General features: G+C 36.8%; 1 protein-coding gene and 1 pseudogene across 4 annotated transcripts in view; one reads left to right on the top strand and one right to left on the bottom strand.

Annotated features, from left to right (window-relative positions):
• LOC144966632 (tRNA N(3)-cytidine methyltransferase METTL2-like) overlaps nucleotides 1–17,101 on the top strand; it is a 36,096-nt gene extending 18,995 nt beyond the window's left edge. For 3 of the 4 annotated variants that reach the window (XM_078903389.1, XM_078903391.1, XM_078903388.1), the window contains exons 8-10: nucleotides 603–709; nucleotides 2,187–2,252; nucleotides 2,726–5,315. In XM_078903389.1, the coding sequence (XP_078759515.1) occupies nucleotides 603–709; nucleotides 2,187–2,252; nucleotides 2,726–2,889 (337 nt within the window). In that variant the 3' untranslated portion in view covers nucleotides 2,890–5,315. Of the gene's footprint in view, nucleotides 1–602; nucleotides 710–2,186; nucleotides 2,253–2,725; nucleotides 5,316–17,003 lie in introns of those variants that run through there. The other variant, XM_078903390.1, reaches the window with a different exon arrangement.
• Nucleotides 5,342–6,960, bottom strand: LOC144966631 (uncharacterized; annotated as a pseudogene).
• Nucleotides 17,102–19,437: the final 2,336 nt, after the last annotated feature.

The following is a 19,437-nucleotide window of genomic DNA, read 5'->3' as shown; positions in this document are numbered from 1 at the left end:
GTAGCTTACATGTGCACTTGTTTATGAAAATCTGTATGCTCCTTATACGTGCCTACGTTGTGTTCCAAGTTTCACATCCATACAATAGGACTGACTCCACGTTTGAGTTGAAAAGCCTTAGCTTTAGTCAAAGGAAGATATCTTTAGTTCTCCAAACTCTGCTCAAAGATATGAATACAGCCTGTGCCATTCCTATTGTGCTTTCACCTTTGCTTCCATGCCTCCATCCTTGTTAATTATACTCCCGAGATAGCAGAAAGTTCCTGATCTTTTACTTTGATCTGTTTTCTTTGATGCATACTTATCCATTAGACCTTTAACTTGGCAGGGTGAATTCTCAAACCAATGGATTCAGAGAGGCTGTTTATAATTGTGGTTTTTGCTTGCATCTGGTACTGGGTGTGAGACAGAAGAGCCAGATCATCTGCAAAATCCAGAGCATCCGTGTCCATTTGGTCCACAGTATGCCATTACTCCAACCTTTGGAGTAGTAACAGTACTTAGTAATTAGTATTATAGATAGTGCAAAATGTAAACTAAGGGAAATGACCATATGAAAAATAAAATGATTATTATTATTTTATGAAAATTAACAATTTCAGAATGCAATCTGCTGTGAATAGACTGGCAACTTATTTGAAACCAGGAGGTGTAATGTTATTCAGAGATTACGGCCGATATGACATGGCTCAACTCAGGTTTAAAGCAGGTAACGTGAATTCATACCTATTGATATTATGTAAAACATTAGCCAGTTTTGCTTTCCAGATTAATTGGCCCAACACACTAAACTGTGAGTTAGAGGTATGTTAGTGAAAACTAATCATTCCAAAAGCTTATTGACATCAATTTCATTCATTCCATTGTCTACTGGGACTAATAACATTAGATTTCATTGACAGCATTCTATCTTGTTTAGGGGTTTAAGTCCTGTCTGAGCGGCACATAGTTAATTGTTAAGTCCGCGGAAACGGCTCCTTACTCACATTCTCTCTCTGTGGGAAAAAAATGATAACATCGCCTAACTTATTGCTGTTGGCTTGTGACCCTTTGTAAAATCGCTTTGGGCATGTGTAGTGGATGTTGTGCTATATAAATACTCAACTTTTTTTTATTTTGTTTTTTAATGGTATTATTTTGCTTTTATCAGGGTTGCCAGTTTTCTGAAAAATTAGGCATGTCAAATTTGGTAAATTCTTGGCGTCCTGTAAATTTTTGAAGCTCCTTAGAATAAGCAGATAATTTATGGAATGCTCTATCATTTCAGAATGTTTCATGACCCTTCATACCAGTGTTGTGAAACAGATTTGAGCTGATTTCATATACTGTCCATTTAATTATTTTCATGTTATGTGAGAGATTAGTGTTTGTTTTAAAAAGGCTGCCTGTGTACAACTGCAAGAATTTATTTTCAAAAATGTCAGGAATTGGCAACTCTGCTCTATGCCATTTCTTGAGACTGTTTTAGGTTTTACTGTGTATTTGAGAAATATGTTAAATTGTCTATCTGCTTCTTTCTTTCTTTCTTTCTTTCTTTCGATTTCTTTTTTTTTTTCAATTTTGGTAGGTATACTAGTATTTCAGGACACCCATTTCACCTTCACAAGCTGCTTAACAAATTAAATTAAATTTTTAGAGAATATTTTGTCTCCAACTTGCGATTGTCAGTTGAGTTCTCTGGTGTGCCATCTACTTTATTTAAAGCTTCAGTCCTCTTATAAGCTTGATTCAGTTCATTGGTATTATTTTCATTTTCATTTGTTATCATTATTACAATAATAAAGGTTTCCAAATCATTTTTCTAGGATTCTAGTCTTTCATACATTGCATTCCATTCCTCCATTTCATGTTTTTTTTATTCAAATCTTTACTACCATTACTTAACGGTTGGTTTCATGACCTGAACAATTATCCTTTTCTTGTTTTGGTGATCCTTATGCATATTTTTTTTTTCTTTTTTTTTTTTTTCTCTTTCTTTTGGTTTTTATTTCCTGATTATTGTTATCTTGTTTTTAATGTTTACTATAACTAACACAGATTAGGCTGCACAAGCTCCTTTGCTATTTACTGATGTAAATGTAAGGGAGGCAATGTTGTAGGGCAGCATTTTATCTTGGCTATTTATTGATAAATCAATAAATAATCTGTAGACTCTTACATAACTCTGCTGCATTTTTGTTTTACAGGACGATGTTTGTCAGAAAATTTTTATGTAAGAGGCGATGGAACTAGAGTCTATTTCTTTACTCAAAGTAAGTTTGACACAATTTTTTTTTAAATTGAAAAATGTAATGACAAATGCATTTCTTCCAATCGTTTGGTATGATATTTTTCTTTAGTACTTATTTAAAACTCGAGTATGGAAATACGGTTTGTTTGTTTTTTGCTGAGTCAGCTTTTAATTTGATTTATTTATTAATATTCTTTTTTTCTTTTTTTTTTTTTTTTCCAAAATGTGGTGGTGTCATTTATGAAGAATCTGAAAAACGTGATTTTCATACACCTTTGCGTATTATTTTGCTGATAATTATTTTAACTGGCCTTTTATACAGTGTTTTATTAGATGATTTAGGGTATTAAACACGTCCTAAGAGAGATAGATAGTAGACATTAAGTTTGGAGCTGTATTTAGATAAAGCATTGTTTTGCTCTCAACTTAAAAATAAAAATTCTATTGATTACTGCATTCATTTTATGAAAAACATTTATTACCATTTCTGTCCAGGTGAATTAAAGTCTTTATTTGAAAAAGCTGGTCTGGAAGAGAAAGAAAATATGATTGATAGACGTCTTCAAGTCAATAGAGGCCGCCAGTTGAAGATGTACAGAGTCTGGATTCAGTGTAAATATGTCAAACCTCATGATTCCGTCACCAGCATCAGCTCCTGATCATAGTACTAAAATTCCAAAACTTTAAGTTAAAGTGTAAGATAGAGCTTAGGTTTTAAAAACTTAGATATAAAAAGATTTGTTAAGAGCTCAGAAATTAAACAACAATACAAAGAACAGGTCAAAGTATCTAGTCAAACAAAATAGTTATAGACTTTCAAAGTTTATTGGACATTTTCAGTGTGTATTTCAGCCATTCCATGAAAGTCGCATTGTTGATCCATGTTTGGGGTGAAGGCGTAATCAGCATCGAAGTCCTCCCAGGGTTTCCAGGTCCATCTGCGAAGGAAGGACAGTCTATTGTAAAAATGCACATAGAGTACAGAAGTATTTTTGTTTTCTCAGTCAAAAAGACAATGCACCCCCTCCCACTGTTCATCCTGGCCTTGAAGTCCTCCACCTTTCCAGAAAATAAGCAAAACAAGAAAAAACACGTCACGAGAATTATCAGTATCATCATCTGGTGAAATAATCGGATTATTTTAAGTGATAGATTTTGCTTACCTTACTCCCAGGAAGATGATGGTGGGCTTCAACACTTTTCCGTTGGCAGAGGAACAACCGAGCACTGTCACTTGTGTTTTGGTATCGGAGCTGGCTTGACAGGGGTGCTTGGATGATATGTTGGCAATGATGACAACCTCCCAAGTAGAAAGGGAAGCCAGTCTCGTCGCAATTGAAGACGTTGTTGGGGGGACCTTGGTTATTGTCAATGCCATTTGACATTAGCGATTTGTGCATGGTGTGGAACCAGCCACGTATCTTTCCCTCTTACACATGAGCGCGTTGTTCGCCAAGGGACATGGCTTTCCTCTCCTGCATCTCCCCCTTGTGTCGCTCCATAAAGGCCTTATACCAGTAGTATCCTGGCTTGTAGTCGGTGAAGGGGGTCTCTCTGCCTTCAGCATTAATTATCCAGATGATCCAACCAAAATCAAACGATCTAAAAATAGCTTGCAGTGCAGTGGTTGACCCAGAACTCTTTAAGGGGGCTCGACACTGAGAGACAACTTTTTAAAAAAACTGACAAACTCAAGAAACCAATATGATCATAAGGTAGCATAGGTATAAATATTGAGATTTGATTTTTAAAAAGCATGCGTAACCATGGCAGCGGCGGCCATCTTGAAAAATAAACACAAATTTTGGAACTCGACCATTTCAACAATTCATGTCCGATTTCAGCCATTTAACTTGGAAAATACTTGATAGACTATGTCACAAATAGCTGGCTTGTTATATAGTATATAGTTTGCTGATGTTTTACTTTATAAGAATTTCAAAAAATTTGCTTCGAAAAGATGCAAAAACGGGACAATTTACTCAACATATCCAATTATACAAAAACAAATAAGCCAACAATCACCAAACTAAATAGCCAGCTATTTGTAACAGTAGTAAGAGTACATATATGCGAAATTTCAAAGCTCTAGCTTCTCAATTTAAAAAATGGTGGAGAACCAAAATCTATATTCATTCGAAAAATTGAAGTTTCGAGAAAATCGAGTCTAAAGATTGAACAACAAGGCCGTATGAGAAATAAACGTTTATACCAACAAACTGAGTTCATATTGATGAAAACATACCTGGTAGACATTGGTACAAAAAAGAAAATACTTAGATAGTATATTGCAATCCAATTTAATATTTTCAGAAGGATTACAAAAAGCGAGCTCCTAAAATGGAATAATGAAAATGGAAAATATGCAATTCAATGGACAAAATTTTTTTTTTCAATAACAGAGCACTCCAACCCTAAAATAAATAGCCAATGAGCTGTAGCAACAAATAGAGTATTTAAATGGCACATTTGAAGGCTTTAACTTTCAAATAAATAAAATGGTGAAGAACCAAAATCTAGATTTATCCGCAAATAATCGTAATCGCGTGAAAAATGACCCTAAAGATGGAACAAGAAAACAAGTTTAGAAAGGTATGTCGAAACCAAAAAAAACTGACTAGAAATGATTATAAACATACACAGCTGACATGCCATAATCTAACTAGTTACATACATTACTGTGCAGTTGTCATGCTTTATGACAACGGACAACGCTCCTGAAAATCGATTGTTAAAAAAAAATAATCGCACCAATATTGAGTGAAATAACTTTTTCGAAAACTCTTTCAATTAAGTAAAATAAAAATATAGAAAGTTATTTTGTAGCACAGTTATCGATCTATTCATACAATAAAATAAAAAAATTTAGTGTAGTTATTCAATCTTTTAAAATACGCCTGAAAAATTCTGCGAAAATCTGTCATTTTGAAAAAGTCAACGGTAAAAAAAAAAAAAGCAGTTACTTGTAACAATAGATAGACAGTGTTGATGTCTCAAATTTCAAAGTCATGTGTTCATAATTTTTAAACGGTGGAGACTGAAAGCATATAATCAGAACAAGAAAAAAAAAGTACGTTTTGAGAAATATGACCATAAAGACTATATCAATAATAACAGCTTAGATATAAATAAGGATACATCAAGAAAAAAAAATCATAGGAGAAAGTTAACTATTCAAAGCACTAGAGGAGTAGGTAACACCTTCCTCCTCCACAATTTTGTCAGTCTCTTCGAGATGCCGCTCCCTCAAGTGCTTCCTCTTCCATCTGGACACACTCTTCCCTTTGCGTTTTGAATGTCGTAAACGCGTCTTCTCCACTTTGAGAGCATGCACATTGTTCACAACTCCCCGTGTCAAACCGAGGCGTTCAAACCCTTTCAAAAGTCCACAAGGTCCCACATTGACTCAGGGCAACTGCAGTCTCAATGTTTGGGAGGAGGTGAGCAAAGTTAGTCTTTGGACAGCGCTTCCAGATTGTTGAATTAAAACTTTCATTCGGGTTTTGCGTAGTCATCTTCGCACACCGTTTCAACAAATCTGGATCCGTCAATCTGCGGATGATAGGGTAAACCAACGTTCCAACCTCAGTAGTCAACGGTGGTTGATGTGGAGGTGGAGCTCTTCCTCTCGCGAGGGCATTTTTGTACTTGCACCATGAATTCTCCCCATCCGGACAAAGACAATGGTTTGGTGCCCGGTCTGTGCTCATCATGTGGAGAAATCCACCAATAACACTGAGCTTCATTTTCTCCACATCCGGCGCATTCTTTCTGAGATTTGTGGCGTAAGTGTTTGTAATTTTTTTTATTTTGCTAGCAGTCAATTTTCTATTCAGTTTTTTCTTATTGTCCTTCTTTAATTGTTCCGATTGATTAAAAATTATTTTTGCAATGTGGTTAACACAGTCTTCCTTCCTCACAGTGATATCATAGATTTCTAAATCATTCACTTTATTTAGGGCCTTACTATCACCATCACACAACATTGTCCCATAAATCAGTCCACGATCCTTCACAGATCTAGAAAATATCACACGGGCCGCCTCCGCCTCCATAGCATTTGAAGAACCCCCAAAATTCTTATTACACAAGGGCTTGTGGTTTGTTTGCCACTGAGTAAAGTCTGCTGAATCCTGAGATGGGGCACGCAAACAACCAACACAATAATTAGATACCGAATGGGTATCTAAAACTAGTCCGCTATCAATGTCTATAGCAACACCAACACCGTAATGAGATGAGTGTCCCCTTTTGTGCCAGGTGCCATCGTAGGACACTCCAACCACCTGAATTCCGGAATCACTAATCTGCTCAGTAGCATAAACATTTGCTTTGTGACGCTCCCTGATGACATCTGCAGATGTGCGCATGACTTCATCTGCAGCATCCTTAGCAGCTACCTTGACAATATCACTTATATCGCGATATGTTTTATGGTGCATTACGTTGGGGATATTCATAATGCTGAATAGGTCTTTCATGGTACTAAGACAGACCCCACATTCTTTCGAAGCCAGAACAGCACGAACATTGATGTCATAGCGGTCTTTACATTTTGGTGATGAGTACGATGACCACACTGTAGCATTGCATGTATTGCAAAGAAGAGTAAATCTGCATGCCAATCCAACAGAATGAGAATATTGAAAAGTGACATCAGAACCAATGCACATTGGGCAGACGACAATATCAAGCAGAGACGAGAAGAACGTTGAGTGGATGAAGAAATTTCTGTCATCACTGAGCTCACATGATTTGTCATGACTGTCCATTGCGGCTAACTTTTCCTCGAACCGCGAAGAATTCAACCCACAAGGCTCTGGATGATCTCTGCGGAAGGAAAAAAATGACAAAAGTATTTAGTTAGCTTGTGAGTGCAAACAATATACAACATAACGTTGAGAGATAAATTTGATAGAAAAGGCTCTTATGAAGATTTTAGAAACCAATAATAAAAACAATTGGCTTCTCGTTTCAAAACTAAAACTAGGCTTTCACACCACCAGTCTTGAGCCTGGAAAAAAAATTAGGAAAATTTATACAATACAAAAAAAAACACACCAGCTTTTATACAGCGCAATATCCACTTAACGTGATCGAAGTGCATTACAAGGGGTCCCTGGTCAACAGCAACACTCAAACACACAGGACAAGATATGCTACCTAGGCGCTTGTACATAAAATTATTTTACATTCTAATTGCAATGAATAATCATAGTCCATAGGCATGCACTATGACAACACACATCTAGCAATTTACCATTGATACAGCGCAGAGCAAAGCTGTAATCAGAACCTAAACTATCACTGTCGTGTTGAGGCCATTCCAGAATCAATAAATTAAAAATATAGAAATACTAATAAGTGCATTTCATAACGCTTTACGGCATTTGTATTGGCTCAAATTGCTTCACAAAGTAAAATGAAATTACATATGGATAAATACAAAATTTCATAGATGCATACGACACTTTTTCAAACATTTAGTGCTAACATTCACTAAGATACAAAACTTGATACTGGGCCACAAAATACATTCACTAGAAAACGCACCCACACCAAAATTTAAAAAAAAAAAGAAAATTCTTACTCACATGGGGGTCTCAGTCACGAGCGGTAAAGAAGCAATGTCAGCATCAGTAACAGAAGTTAGAGGTGCTTCACTCACTTCCTCAAGATCTTGATCATCATCACTACTGCGAAGGAAAAAATGTGATAATCTTTGTAAGATTCATAAAAAGGTTCTACAGACACTAGTGTTCAAATAGCTCTATATCTTTGAGCAAAAATTGCTAAATCCAGTTGAAATAGAAAGTGAAGAAAAATACTTAGGGATAGTAATTTACTTACTTAGTCATATTCCAATGACTCTATGGAGAATGGGGCTTATAAGCCTACTTACTGTATGACTGTATCATACTTATGGAGAAGAAAAGGTAGCTGCAAGCATTTTTAAAAATTTGATGTTACATGACAGATTTCCTTAAAATTCAGTTCCATAAAATAAATCAAGCTAGAATTAGAATATAATATCATAATGAAAGTTAAATTTCAAAGCCAACTCTATGTCTAGATACTGACAAAATTGGGCTTGAAACAGCTACCATCTTTCACAATAAATGATCAATTTGTTCAGCAGTCCCTCAATTGTAAAATTGCACATAGAGTACAGAAGTATTTTTGTTTTCTCAGTCAAAAAGACAATGCCCCCCTTCTGTTGGCAGAGGAACAGCCGAGCACTGTCACTTGTGTTTTGGTATCGGAGCTGGCTTGACAGGGGTGCTTGGATGATATGTTGGCAATGATGACAACCTCCCAGAAAGGGAAGCCAGTCTCGTCGCAATTGAAGACGTTGTTGGGGGGACCTTGGTTATGTCAATGCCATTTGACATTAGCGATTTCTGCATGGTGTGGAACCAGCCACGTATCTTTCCCTCTGAAACCTGAGCGCGTTGTTCGCCAAGGGACATGGCTTTCCTCTCCTGCACCTCCCCCTTGTGTCACTCCATAAAGGCCTTATACCAGTAGTATCCTGGCTTGTTGTCGGTGAAGGGGGTCTCTCTGCCTTCAGCATTAATTATCCAGATTATCCAACCACACTCAAACGATCTAAAAATAGCTTGCAGTGCAGTGGTTGACCCGGAACTCCTTACTTAATAAAGATGTATAAATAGCACCTTGCAACCCCATAACAAAGAATGGGATACTTACGTTTCGTGAGAAATATCTTGATATAAACAAGTTTCTTTGCCTTCTCCTGGATTGCACACACTAAAATGGCATGAAAAACGTCCCACAAGACGTCTGCTTGGTTAGTAGAAATATGCACCGGGAAACAAAATGAAAGGAAAGTAGAACATCGAGTCTGGTAGCAGCCGGTTTGGCCTGAATCTACTCCATCTTGATCTGCATTATCTTCCAATAAGTCCAAAATTATATTTGTATTTTCTAAATTTTCTTTCTCAGTCTAGCTTTCATTGTTTGCTCAGATGTTAGCTGTTTTTTTAAACTGGTCATTTTTAGCTCCAGACTTCGCACAGTTTTCTCAAAATGTCTTTAAGTTCTTGATTTATTTTTCGTTTTTCTCTTTTTGGTTTTTTTTATATGTTTCCTCAAATTTACATTTCTTTTATAGATTTTAGAGCTTTTAAAATCAATCAGTTGCGAGGACTTTAAATCATTAATACTTTCTTGCTTTTGTAATTGAACATTTAAAGACTTTGACTTAGACTTCTTAGTATCTATTTTAAGTGTTAAAATTTTTCTATGAGACTCCACTAACTCGGCTGTTTTACAATTAATGATCTCTTGAAAACATCTGTCCATTTCCTATAACTCATTATCCCTCTAGAACCCATACCTTGAGTAAATGTTAGAAAAAATTCACTCTTCATCAAATGCACACAATAGGATACAAAAATAGAATATTTAATGCTTTTTTCCATAAAAGTATTATTAACAACTTTTGGTTCTAAAACCTTACCACCTAAATCTTTACTTTCAAACAAAGGACTCTGGATAAGTTTAAGCCATAAATCAGGCTTGTGTTTGAATTTGTTCTTATCTTTCTTTGCTTTTAATAACTTGTATTTAATCTGACATGGCTTCACACTAATCTTCTGTGGTGATAACAATTTTGTAATCCAAGAATATATAAAATTCTCACTAAGATCTTCCTTAATTCGAAATGTTTCTAGTGAAAGGGCTATCTTTAAACTAAGCACAAAATCCTCTGGAGGAGAATAACATGAAATGTCCAATGTCCGACAGCTCTTGAGGCAAACACGTAAAGCTGACCTTCTCCAAAAGGAAATGCTGTTGTTCCATCAAGGTGGATGATGTCATTTTCAAGCTGGCCCTTCCGACTCTATACTCAAATTGTCTGGTTGAAACATGCAACTGGTCTGGGAACATCTTTACAAACTACGACAAGACCTGAAAAACAAAAGTAAAAATATAATTAATTGTTCTTTTATATTCCTCAAAATTTCTTTATCGAGGATAAGCCATTTCTTTGACATTCATGGCAGACCTGGAACATGAGAACTTGAAATAAAAAGTTATTTAACTAAAAGTTAAATTCAACTTTTAACAATTGTAACATCCAAGTAAAACGAGGAAAAATTATAAATATACAGAGGCGCACACAGACAGGATTGACATTATTAATTCATTATAGTTATAGCGGTATCTCGTTACAGGCGATCATAGCCATAAATACGGAAAACAAATGGGTATTATTATAATCTAGATATAGGCCCTAATTTGTTTTCACTTCCACATTGGCCGTTGTGTAAACAAATGGGACCGCAATTGTACTAATTTTTACAGCGGAGTGTCGATCTAGCTCTGACAATGCTGATGCTAAATCAGTTTTGTCCCTTCTAATGATGCAAAAAACTGATAATTTAGCATTGGCAATGTTTGCGAGATCACTCTAGATAAGAATAAGATGAGATGCAGCCGTAATTTAACTCTATGTAGGCAGATCTAATTAAATTTAACATAACTCACCTGAAAAATGAGTGGTTTCAGAATACTGCGAATGACGTGCATGCCCACTAGCCGTAAGTTTTAGCGTAAGTCTACCTTTTCGCTGACAAAGGTGATGCCATCCACAATTGACTACCACATGGTGACGCTGGTGGAGGGAATGGACAGATGTCGTCTTTATCCTCAATCGCTAGACCTATCTCAATGCATGCTCCTCTATCGTTCACAAATTTAACATCAATGTTGTTGGATGACACAGTAGAAGTAGATGAACTATAGATCTAGTGGCTGCAGATGGGCCATCATCAACCTCAGTAGATCTAGATCTAGCAGTAGCAGGATCCATGATTTTGGTAGATCTAGATGCCGGCGAACGACTGCAGCTTCTTATAATAAATTTATCCATTAGAGTTAGAGTAAAATATTCTAGATTCTAGATCTAAATCCTTTCTCCAAGATCTTTCTCGTCTCGTCAAAAATTGAAAATCCTCAGCAGACCTGTGTTCTGAAGGCGAGTGCTTGCTTTCGCGCTCTAGATCTAGCTCTGATCGTATAGTCTATTCAGATTTCAGTGCAAAGAAGAGCTAGATTAAGTTACCGGCACCGGTACACAATATTTTTGCCAGATTTGGAGAAAAATAGCCTTTTTTTTTGTGTGCATTTTCCACAAAAGTTGCACCAATGTTGCAAAAAAAAAAACATCAAAGTTGCACCACGGTTGCAAAAAGCGGCAAAAATGGCAAAAAACGCGAATTCGCGTCAAAGTTGCAATTGCGAATTTCTGACAGGACAGTCTTATAAGCCAATTCTGAACAAATGAATGAGGAAGCATATGGTTGCTTCTAAAATTATCAAAATACAATACAACTTCATTCGTAATTAAGAGATAACATTAGCAGCATCACCAAGCATTATGTCCCTCGTCAGTCCCAAACATGAGAGCAATTTGGGGAATTTTTCTTTTTCCTTTGGCCGGTCCATGTCTCTGCCCTCTGATTCGAGGAACATCTCAATTTTGCATATAATGCTTCCTCTTGCAAGACGGTGATCTGGAAACAGCTTGTGGTACCAAGAAGTGACCTGTATGACAAGCCAAATGATATTGAAATTTATATTCTGAGATAATAATTTGATAGTGATAGACTATGAAAACAGAAAAATAATAATCATATAATTACCTGACAATACGGGGACATGACATGAGTGTCAAGGATAAGACCAGACACTGAACAGATGACAGCAGCTGCCCCATGCTGAGAGGTGTGACCCTGTCTGTGCCAGGTCCCATCAAAGCTGACATTTACATTACGAATGCCATGCTCACCTGGCTCATAGAGTTCCTTGACAATGGACCTCGCCTCAGAGCAGGTTGACTCCATCATCCTCAAGACACGGTGATGCATGATATCCTGAATACCATGGTACGTTTTGACATTCAGTGACGGCATCCCGATGTCTTCACACATCTTTGATAGTTGACGATGTCCAATTCTAATCACTAATGATGATGCCACAAGTGATCTATTCACCCTGGTGCCTGTGACGTCACAATTCTGGAAGTGAGCGTGCTCCCACAACGTCGTGCCACAATCAAGGCAAATGACCATAGGCTGGACAGCAAGGCCTTTTGACATTGTGCTGTCCTGCTTGAGGGTGACATGTCCCTGACGTTCAGCACATCGTTCATTTTTAAATAGAGGCTGCAATGTTTATCTAGCACCCTATTTCAAATAATTGCATGTTGTTGGTGTACTTAAAGTTAAGGTTGTATCACAAAGATTATTAACAAATTTAGAAATGAATTCTTTTAAATATAGAGAAAGCTCAGCAGAATTTTCTTTGCTTTTTAACTGCTTGAGAGTTTTGAAGAAAACTGATGCCTATGCTGCAATGGCTCTCAGTATAACTGGGACAAAATCTTATAAGCCAATTCTGAACAAATGAATGAGGAAGCATATGTTTGCTTCTAAAACAATCAAAATACAATACAACTTCATTCGTAATTAAGAAATAAAATTAGTAGCTTCACCAAGCATTAGCATTATGTCCCTCGTCAGTCCCAAACATGAGAGCAATTTGGGGAATTTTTCTTTTTCATTGGCCGGTCCAAGTCTCTGCCCTCTGATTTGAGAAACATCTCAATTTTGCATATAATGCTTCCTCTTGCAAGACGGTGATCTGGAAACAGCTTGTGGTACCAAGAAGCGACCTGTATGACAAACCAAATGATATTGAAATTTATATTCTGAGATAATAACTTGATAGTGATAGACTATGAAAACAGAAAAATAATAATCAAATAATTACCTGACAATACGGGGACATGACATGAGTGTCAAGGATAAGACCAGACACAGAACAGATGACAGCAGCTGCCCCATGCTGAGAGTTGTGACCCCGTCTGTGCCAGGACCCCGTCAAAGCTGACATTTACATTACGAATGCCATGCTCATCTGGCTCATAGAGTTCCTTGACAATGGACCTCGCCTCAGAGCAGGTTGACTCCATCGTCCTCAAGACACGGTGATGCATGATATCCTGAATACCATGGTACGTTTTGACATTCAGTGACGGCATCCCGATGTCTTCACACATCTTTGATAGTTGACGATGTCCAATTCTAATTAATGATGATGATGCCACAAGTGATCTATTCACCCTGGTGCCTGTGACGTGAGCGTGCTCCCACGCATCGTGCCACGATCAAGGCAAATGACCATAGGCTGGACAACAAGGCCTTTTGACATTGTGCTGTCATGCTTGAGGGTGACATGTCCCTGACATTCAGCACGTCATACATTTTTAAATAGAGGCTGCAATGTTTCCAAATGGACGATTGTGGTTGTAAATGTCTCATTATGTTGCAAAGTTGGCCTTGCTTCCTTTGTGCAAAATCCTAATTTTTTTGCAGACGCTGTGACACTGACATTTGTTGTTGATGGAGCAGGTGGAGAAACTTGTGTGTATGTAAAGTTGCTGATGATGTAAATGGTGAAGGTGTGGATGGTGATTTTGGTGGAGATGTTGGTTGTGAATCATTTAAATTTAATGTGGATCTGGGTTTGGCTGTTTTTATCGTGAAGCTCCTAGGAGTGTTTCCTCTGGATTGGTTGGATCGAACTGTACGTGCCATTCTGACCAAAAAAATAACAAAACAACATTGCAGAATTATATCAATGATTATGCTCATTGAAATGAGTGCACAACTCATTAAAATTTAGATCCTTTCTGTTAGGTAGTGATAATTTGCAATAAATCTCCAGAATATGTGTACAATCTAAGTCCAATCATAATAATAAAATCAAAACCTGATAAAAAATGTTACAAACATTGTTCACTTATTCTCATTTCTCTTTGTGAAAACACCGTCTATACTCAGTACAAATACTATGACAAATAAAATAAATCATGCTTATACCTTGATATTATGCACTACTGCTTTAGAATATTTCTAATCAGGTTATGTAAATGAAAAAGATGGTAAATATGACCTAAAACAGAAAAGAGTCGCCCCATAACATCATTCTCAACCTTGGGGGTGACTTTGCAACAGACACAAACTTGACTGGGGTGACTTTGCATCACCTGATTGTAGAAAAATGGTTAGGAAGTACAGTGGAACCTCCCGATTACGACACCTCCGAATAACGACAACCTCCTGATAACGACATTGACCCGTGGTCCCGATTTTTTTTCTATTTAAGATCAGTAAAAATAACCTCCAAATAACGACGCACTTTTTGATAAAACCTCCGAATAACGACATCATTTTGGCGATTTTCGGCAGTTTTCGTAGATATCTGATACTAAAAATACCGAGTATGAGTACTCAAAAGTTTATAAAAACGATTCCTGCTTGAACCAATGGGAACGCAGCTTTTTTTTTGACGAATCTTGGCTGATATGCATTAATAAAAACCAAGGTATAAATGTAAGTGTAAGCAAGTAAACACAAAATCTTGGAAAATGTGATATTATGTGGTGATAGAAGTAGTAGTAGTAGTAGTAGTAGTATAGTAGTAGTAGTAGTATAGTAGTAGTAGTAGTAGTAGTAGTAGTGGTAGTAGTAGTAGTAGTAGTAGTAGTAGTAGAAGTAGTAATAATAATGATAATAATAATACTGTGTGTGTGTTGTAGTAGTAGTAGTAGTGGTATAGTAGTAGTAGTAGAAGTAGTAGTAGTAGTAGTAGTAGTAGTAGTAGTAGTAGTGTTTTTGTGGGAGGAGGAGGAGGAATTTTGTTTGTTTTAAAGGGTTTTACAGCGCCTGTGACACATCTATGTGCCAGTAAAAAGGAAAATTGGATAGTAAAAACATTCTAGATTTACAATTGAAATGACATAAGAAAAGGTAAGACAAAGGGGAATGGTTTAAATAGGGAACAGATGTAGATTCCAGGAGCACACTATCAGTGTACTCAGTTCAGATCACCTAAAATACTCATCCAGACACACGCACAAGAACCCTCTAAGAGGAATACACTACAATGTTTTTTTTGTTTTGTCAATGTTAATAAAAACTGGTCCCGCGGGCCTTACCACGCCCACTTTGTCTGCCATCTTGGAAACCTCTAAATAACGACACCTCCGGATAACGACATAAAAACTCAGTCCCGTGGCATGTCGTTATCGGGAGGTTCCACTGTAGTAGTTTTTAAAAAGTATGCCAATCTAATCAGATAAAAACACTATACAACTATGTATAAATACCCATGGTAAAGTCTTAAACAATTATAGGTCTAATTTAAAGTTTCAACTCACCTTTCTAAAACTCAAATTCGATCTTGTGGTCAATCAAGGTAAATAGACAACTGGTTCAACCATGCAAGTCAGTAAAACCGAAAGTAGGCAGCCAAATGTGTCTTCTTTACATGGGAGATCACTTAGAAGCAAAATGGGATTTTTTCCCCTTTTCTTCACCCGAGTAGCTCCCATAATAGTCTGACAGTCTTTTCAAAATGGAAATTGTTATGTTGAGAATGTTATTAGCATCATCAGTGACCACCACATAAATTATAAACATGGAACACGTTTCATAAATTGCCACAGGATGAGCACTGCTTACCTATCCATGACACACGCTTCTGATATGTTTCATCAGCAGTGTGTTTTGCATAGTATCTGTGTAGGATAAGAACGTCTTGCAGATTTGGCTGGGAAGTTAATGGTACATATATCTTTTTCCTATATTGCTGTCTTTCGGTGAGTTTTTGGTGAGTTTCGGTAAAAAGACATACCCTATTATCAGTTAGACAACCCCTTGGCCAAGATAAGAACAGAAATGTAAGCTAGTGATTCCTCTGTTGGTTAACTTTGAAGGGGTCATTCTTGTGCAGCAGTCACAAGTCACACCCATTACTACTTTTCAAGCACAGTATAAAGACACGCTAATAAAAGTTTTTTAGCTTACCTGTAAACAATGGCTCTGAGACAAGATCAAAATCAAACAACAAAAATGAACAAAATACTGAATAATATTATCTTGGCAAGAGGAATCACTCGATTTTGTTACTTCCAATGGTTCAGTAGCATCTTTCAATCTCAAAGAACCTCCTGAAGGAGAATTAACCTTTAAAATATTTAGGGAGCTTTTCTCTTCATTTAGGAGTTGCAGAACAGTGACTTGATAGTTACTACTACTACTATTCAACAGTCTGTGCCGACTGAAACTAAACTCCAGTTTGAAACTTTCCTAACAAGACATATTTTTAATCCCTGCTTCTATTATAAGACAAAAGATAAGGAAAAAATTCAAGAAAAGTAGAAATAGTGTGACTTAGCGTGAGAGTGTCCATGGTTTCATAAGATAGTAATCAAACAGATGGTATTATTATTATTGAACAGGACTGATCTTTTTATGAATTGTATTGTTGATTTCAATTCAATTTGTATAGAAAAATTGACAATTTCAAATCACAAAATTTTATGATGATGAATGGCGTGAGGTTGGGAAGTCTGTATCTCGCATGTTCCCCTGACGATCAGCTAGCTGGTCATGGGGATGAGTGAGTGAGTGAGTTTAGTGATAATTTTATAATATCTAAAATCTGATGTTATTTTATCTTGATTGTGTTATTAAAATTATTATTTTTTTCCATTTTGGTTGTCGTGTTGATTTCTTACATCTAATGAATTTGAAATTTAAAAAATATACTTTGATTTTCTTGTTTGGAAAGAATTATAATTTCCAATTTAGTCTGTCGAATTATTTGAAAACCGATAAAATTGGAAAGGATGAATAATTGCTTTTACTTTTCAAACGTTATCGTCTATCCACTGCAGGATCCCAGCCAGGAAAGTGGCAAAACCGAGCACATTCCATCCACCAAACAGCATGACAAATGGGAATCTTTCACAAAGTAAATCCGAGAGGGAAAAAGTCAAATACACTCTAGCACGGGTTCCTCGAACTCCTCGGAGCATGCAAAAAAGTTAGAGGAAACCGCCCAAGTCCAAGAGATACCTAGTTCAATATCCATAGCAGTATGTGGTCTTCAGCAAGCCATTTATTTATGAGCTCAATTTGCGTCGCTGCGCCAGGACTGACACCTGGGTTATCCCAGTCTTGCCTTAGAATAAAGCCCAAGTCAAATTTCTGCTTGAAGATGAACAAAAAAGGAACTGAATTATTTATCTGATTGATATGTTGGGGCAGATAATTTTTTAAAGATTGATATGACATATTACAAAGTGTTTGTGTGTGGTGTGTGTGAGAGAGAGGGTGGGGGGGGGGGGGGCTATGTTATACATTCATTTAACATCTCAACCAATCATGGTGCGTAGCATTGAAAATAGAACGAATGGTGAAATGGTGATGTGCTAGGAGAATATGTCGGTTATGCGAAACGGCGATGGGGTGTATAAGTGGCTGTGTGTGTGTGTGTGCATGTGTATCATATTGTATACTATACACACGTGCAGTCAGATAAATATACACGATAAATACATACGCAGCTGTCAATGCCATAGTAAATCATCAGTGGTTGAAATCACCTCGGGCATTTAAAAAATCCTATTCATTAATTAGTTTTTTAAAAGTTGGCTGACTGAAATTAGTTCGAGGAAAGAATGGAATTATAACAATAACTGGGTGCGGTTCCTGGTCTCCCATCTGTCATCTGCACTTTTTGCGGCCGCAAATATCAGGGCGATCCGCAAATTTGGCAAATTTCCCAAAATTGGCAAATCGTGGCAAATTTTGGGAAAATTGGCAAATCGCGTGGCAAATTTTGGGGAAAAAAAGAAGCGAAAACAAAATTACGAAAAAAAAAAGTGCGAAACTTGAGAAATGTTGCAGCTTTGCCTGGGCCCAAACCAAGGGAAGCTACTCTCTATGGATAATGATCCTTTAAAATCTTTGTAACAACGCTATTCACAGTCATTTCACTAAATTAATAAATGTAACCTCCTTTAATGTAATAAATTGTCTTTTATATATATATTTTTCTGTATCGCATGTTAATTTTTACTGAAACGCTAAGTTCTCCTCGGCAAATCTTTTTGGCAAATTTCTTGGCAAATTTTGGGGGTTTTTTTTGGGGCAAATTTTAGGTCCCAATTTGGCAAAAAATGCAGATGACAGTCCCATAGTGGGCAGGGTGGCACTTACTGTGTCTTCTATCCCCCTATATCTGTTTTCCAACTTGCTTTCTGTCTTTGACTTGGAATGAGATTACTTGACTTGGTTTTGCCCTGGCCCTGGCCGAAGTGCTTGGCTGGGAGAGAAACAGTCAAATGCATAGTTATTGTTTTGTGAGATGATTTTTTTTCTCTTGTAAATCATCTTTCTGTTATCATGTATTATGTTTGTTATTTTGAATGTATAATGTAAGCATTTGAGTGTATTCCTCTTACTGGGACCTTGTGCTGGTGTATGGGTGAGACACATTTAGGTGATCTCAAACTAAGTACATTGATGGTGTGCTCTTGGAATCTACATCTGTTTCTTATTTGAACCACTCCCCTTTGTCTTTTTTTTATTGTACATCTAGAATCTTTTCACTATCCCATTTTCTTCCTTTTTACTGGCGCTGTTATGTTTTGCAAGCGCCGTAAAACCTTTAAAAACATAACATTATGATTATAACAATAATAAGGAAAAAAATATGGGCATTCGAATGAGTTCGGGGAAACTGTGCTGGAGTGTATAATGTTTTTCGGTTAAGACCACAATATTCATGGTCTTGATTTAGTGCGAATCGGTTTTATTAACACATTTGGGACAGCGTGGCTCAGCCGTATGGTCTTTGCTTCGTGCCCGAAAGGTACCGAGTTTGACTATCCACCGTGCTGTTTGGCCTTGAGCAAGTCTCCTAGCCTCATTTTGCGGCGCTGCACTGCGGCTGACTGAGGTATTCCAGTTTTCCCTTGGAATAGATCCTAAGGTAAATTTTCACTTTAGGGATGAATATATAGGGAATTTATTTTATTTTTTAAATTATATTTTTTATTTTACATTTGAATGTGCATCTTTGACTGAGATTAGGCCCCCGACCCATGTGACATCCATCTTAGCGAGGTATGTAATAGTAATAGTCTGGAATCTACCGTTGTCTTGGCACAAGAGTATTTTGTTGTTCGGATTTTCTTTGTGATTGAGTCCCATTCGTCTATCATTATCTTAGATGCATGTGACAAACAATTGTTACAGTTACAGATACCGAACTCCATACCCGTCTGACTGATCTGTGTTTTAAATCATTTTTCTTTTCCTTAG

This window comes from Berghia stephanieae, chromosome 2 (assembly GCF_034508935.2).
Source record: "Berghia stephanieae isolate SIO BIC M18660-M18661 chromosome 2, UCSD_Bste_1.3, whole genome shotgun sequence".
Classification (NCBI taxonomy): Eukaryota; Metazoa; Mollusca; class Gastropoda; order Nudibranchia; family Aeolidiidae; genus Berghia; species Berghia stephanieae.
This window is presented reverse-complemented; position numbering and strand designations above follow the sequence as displayed.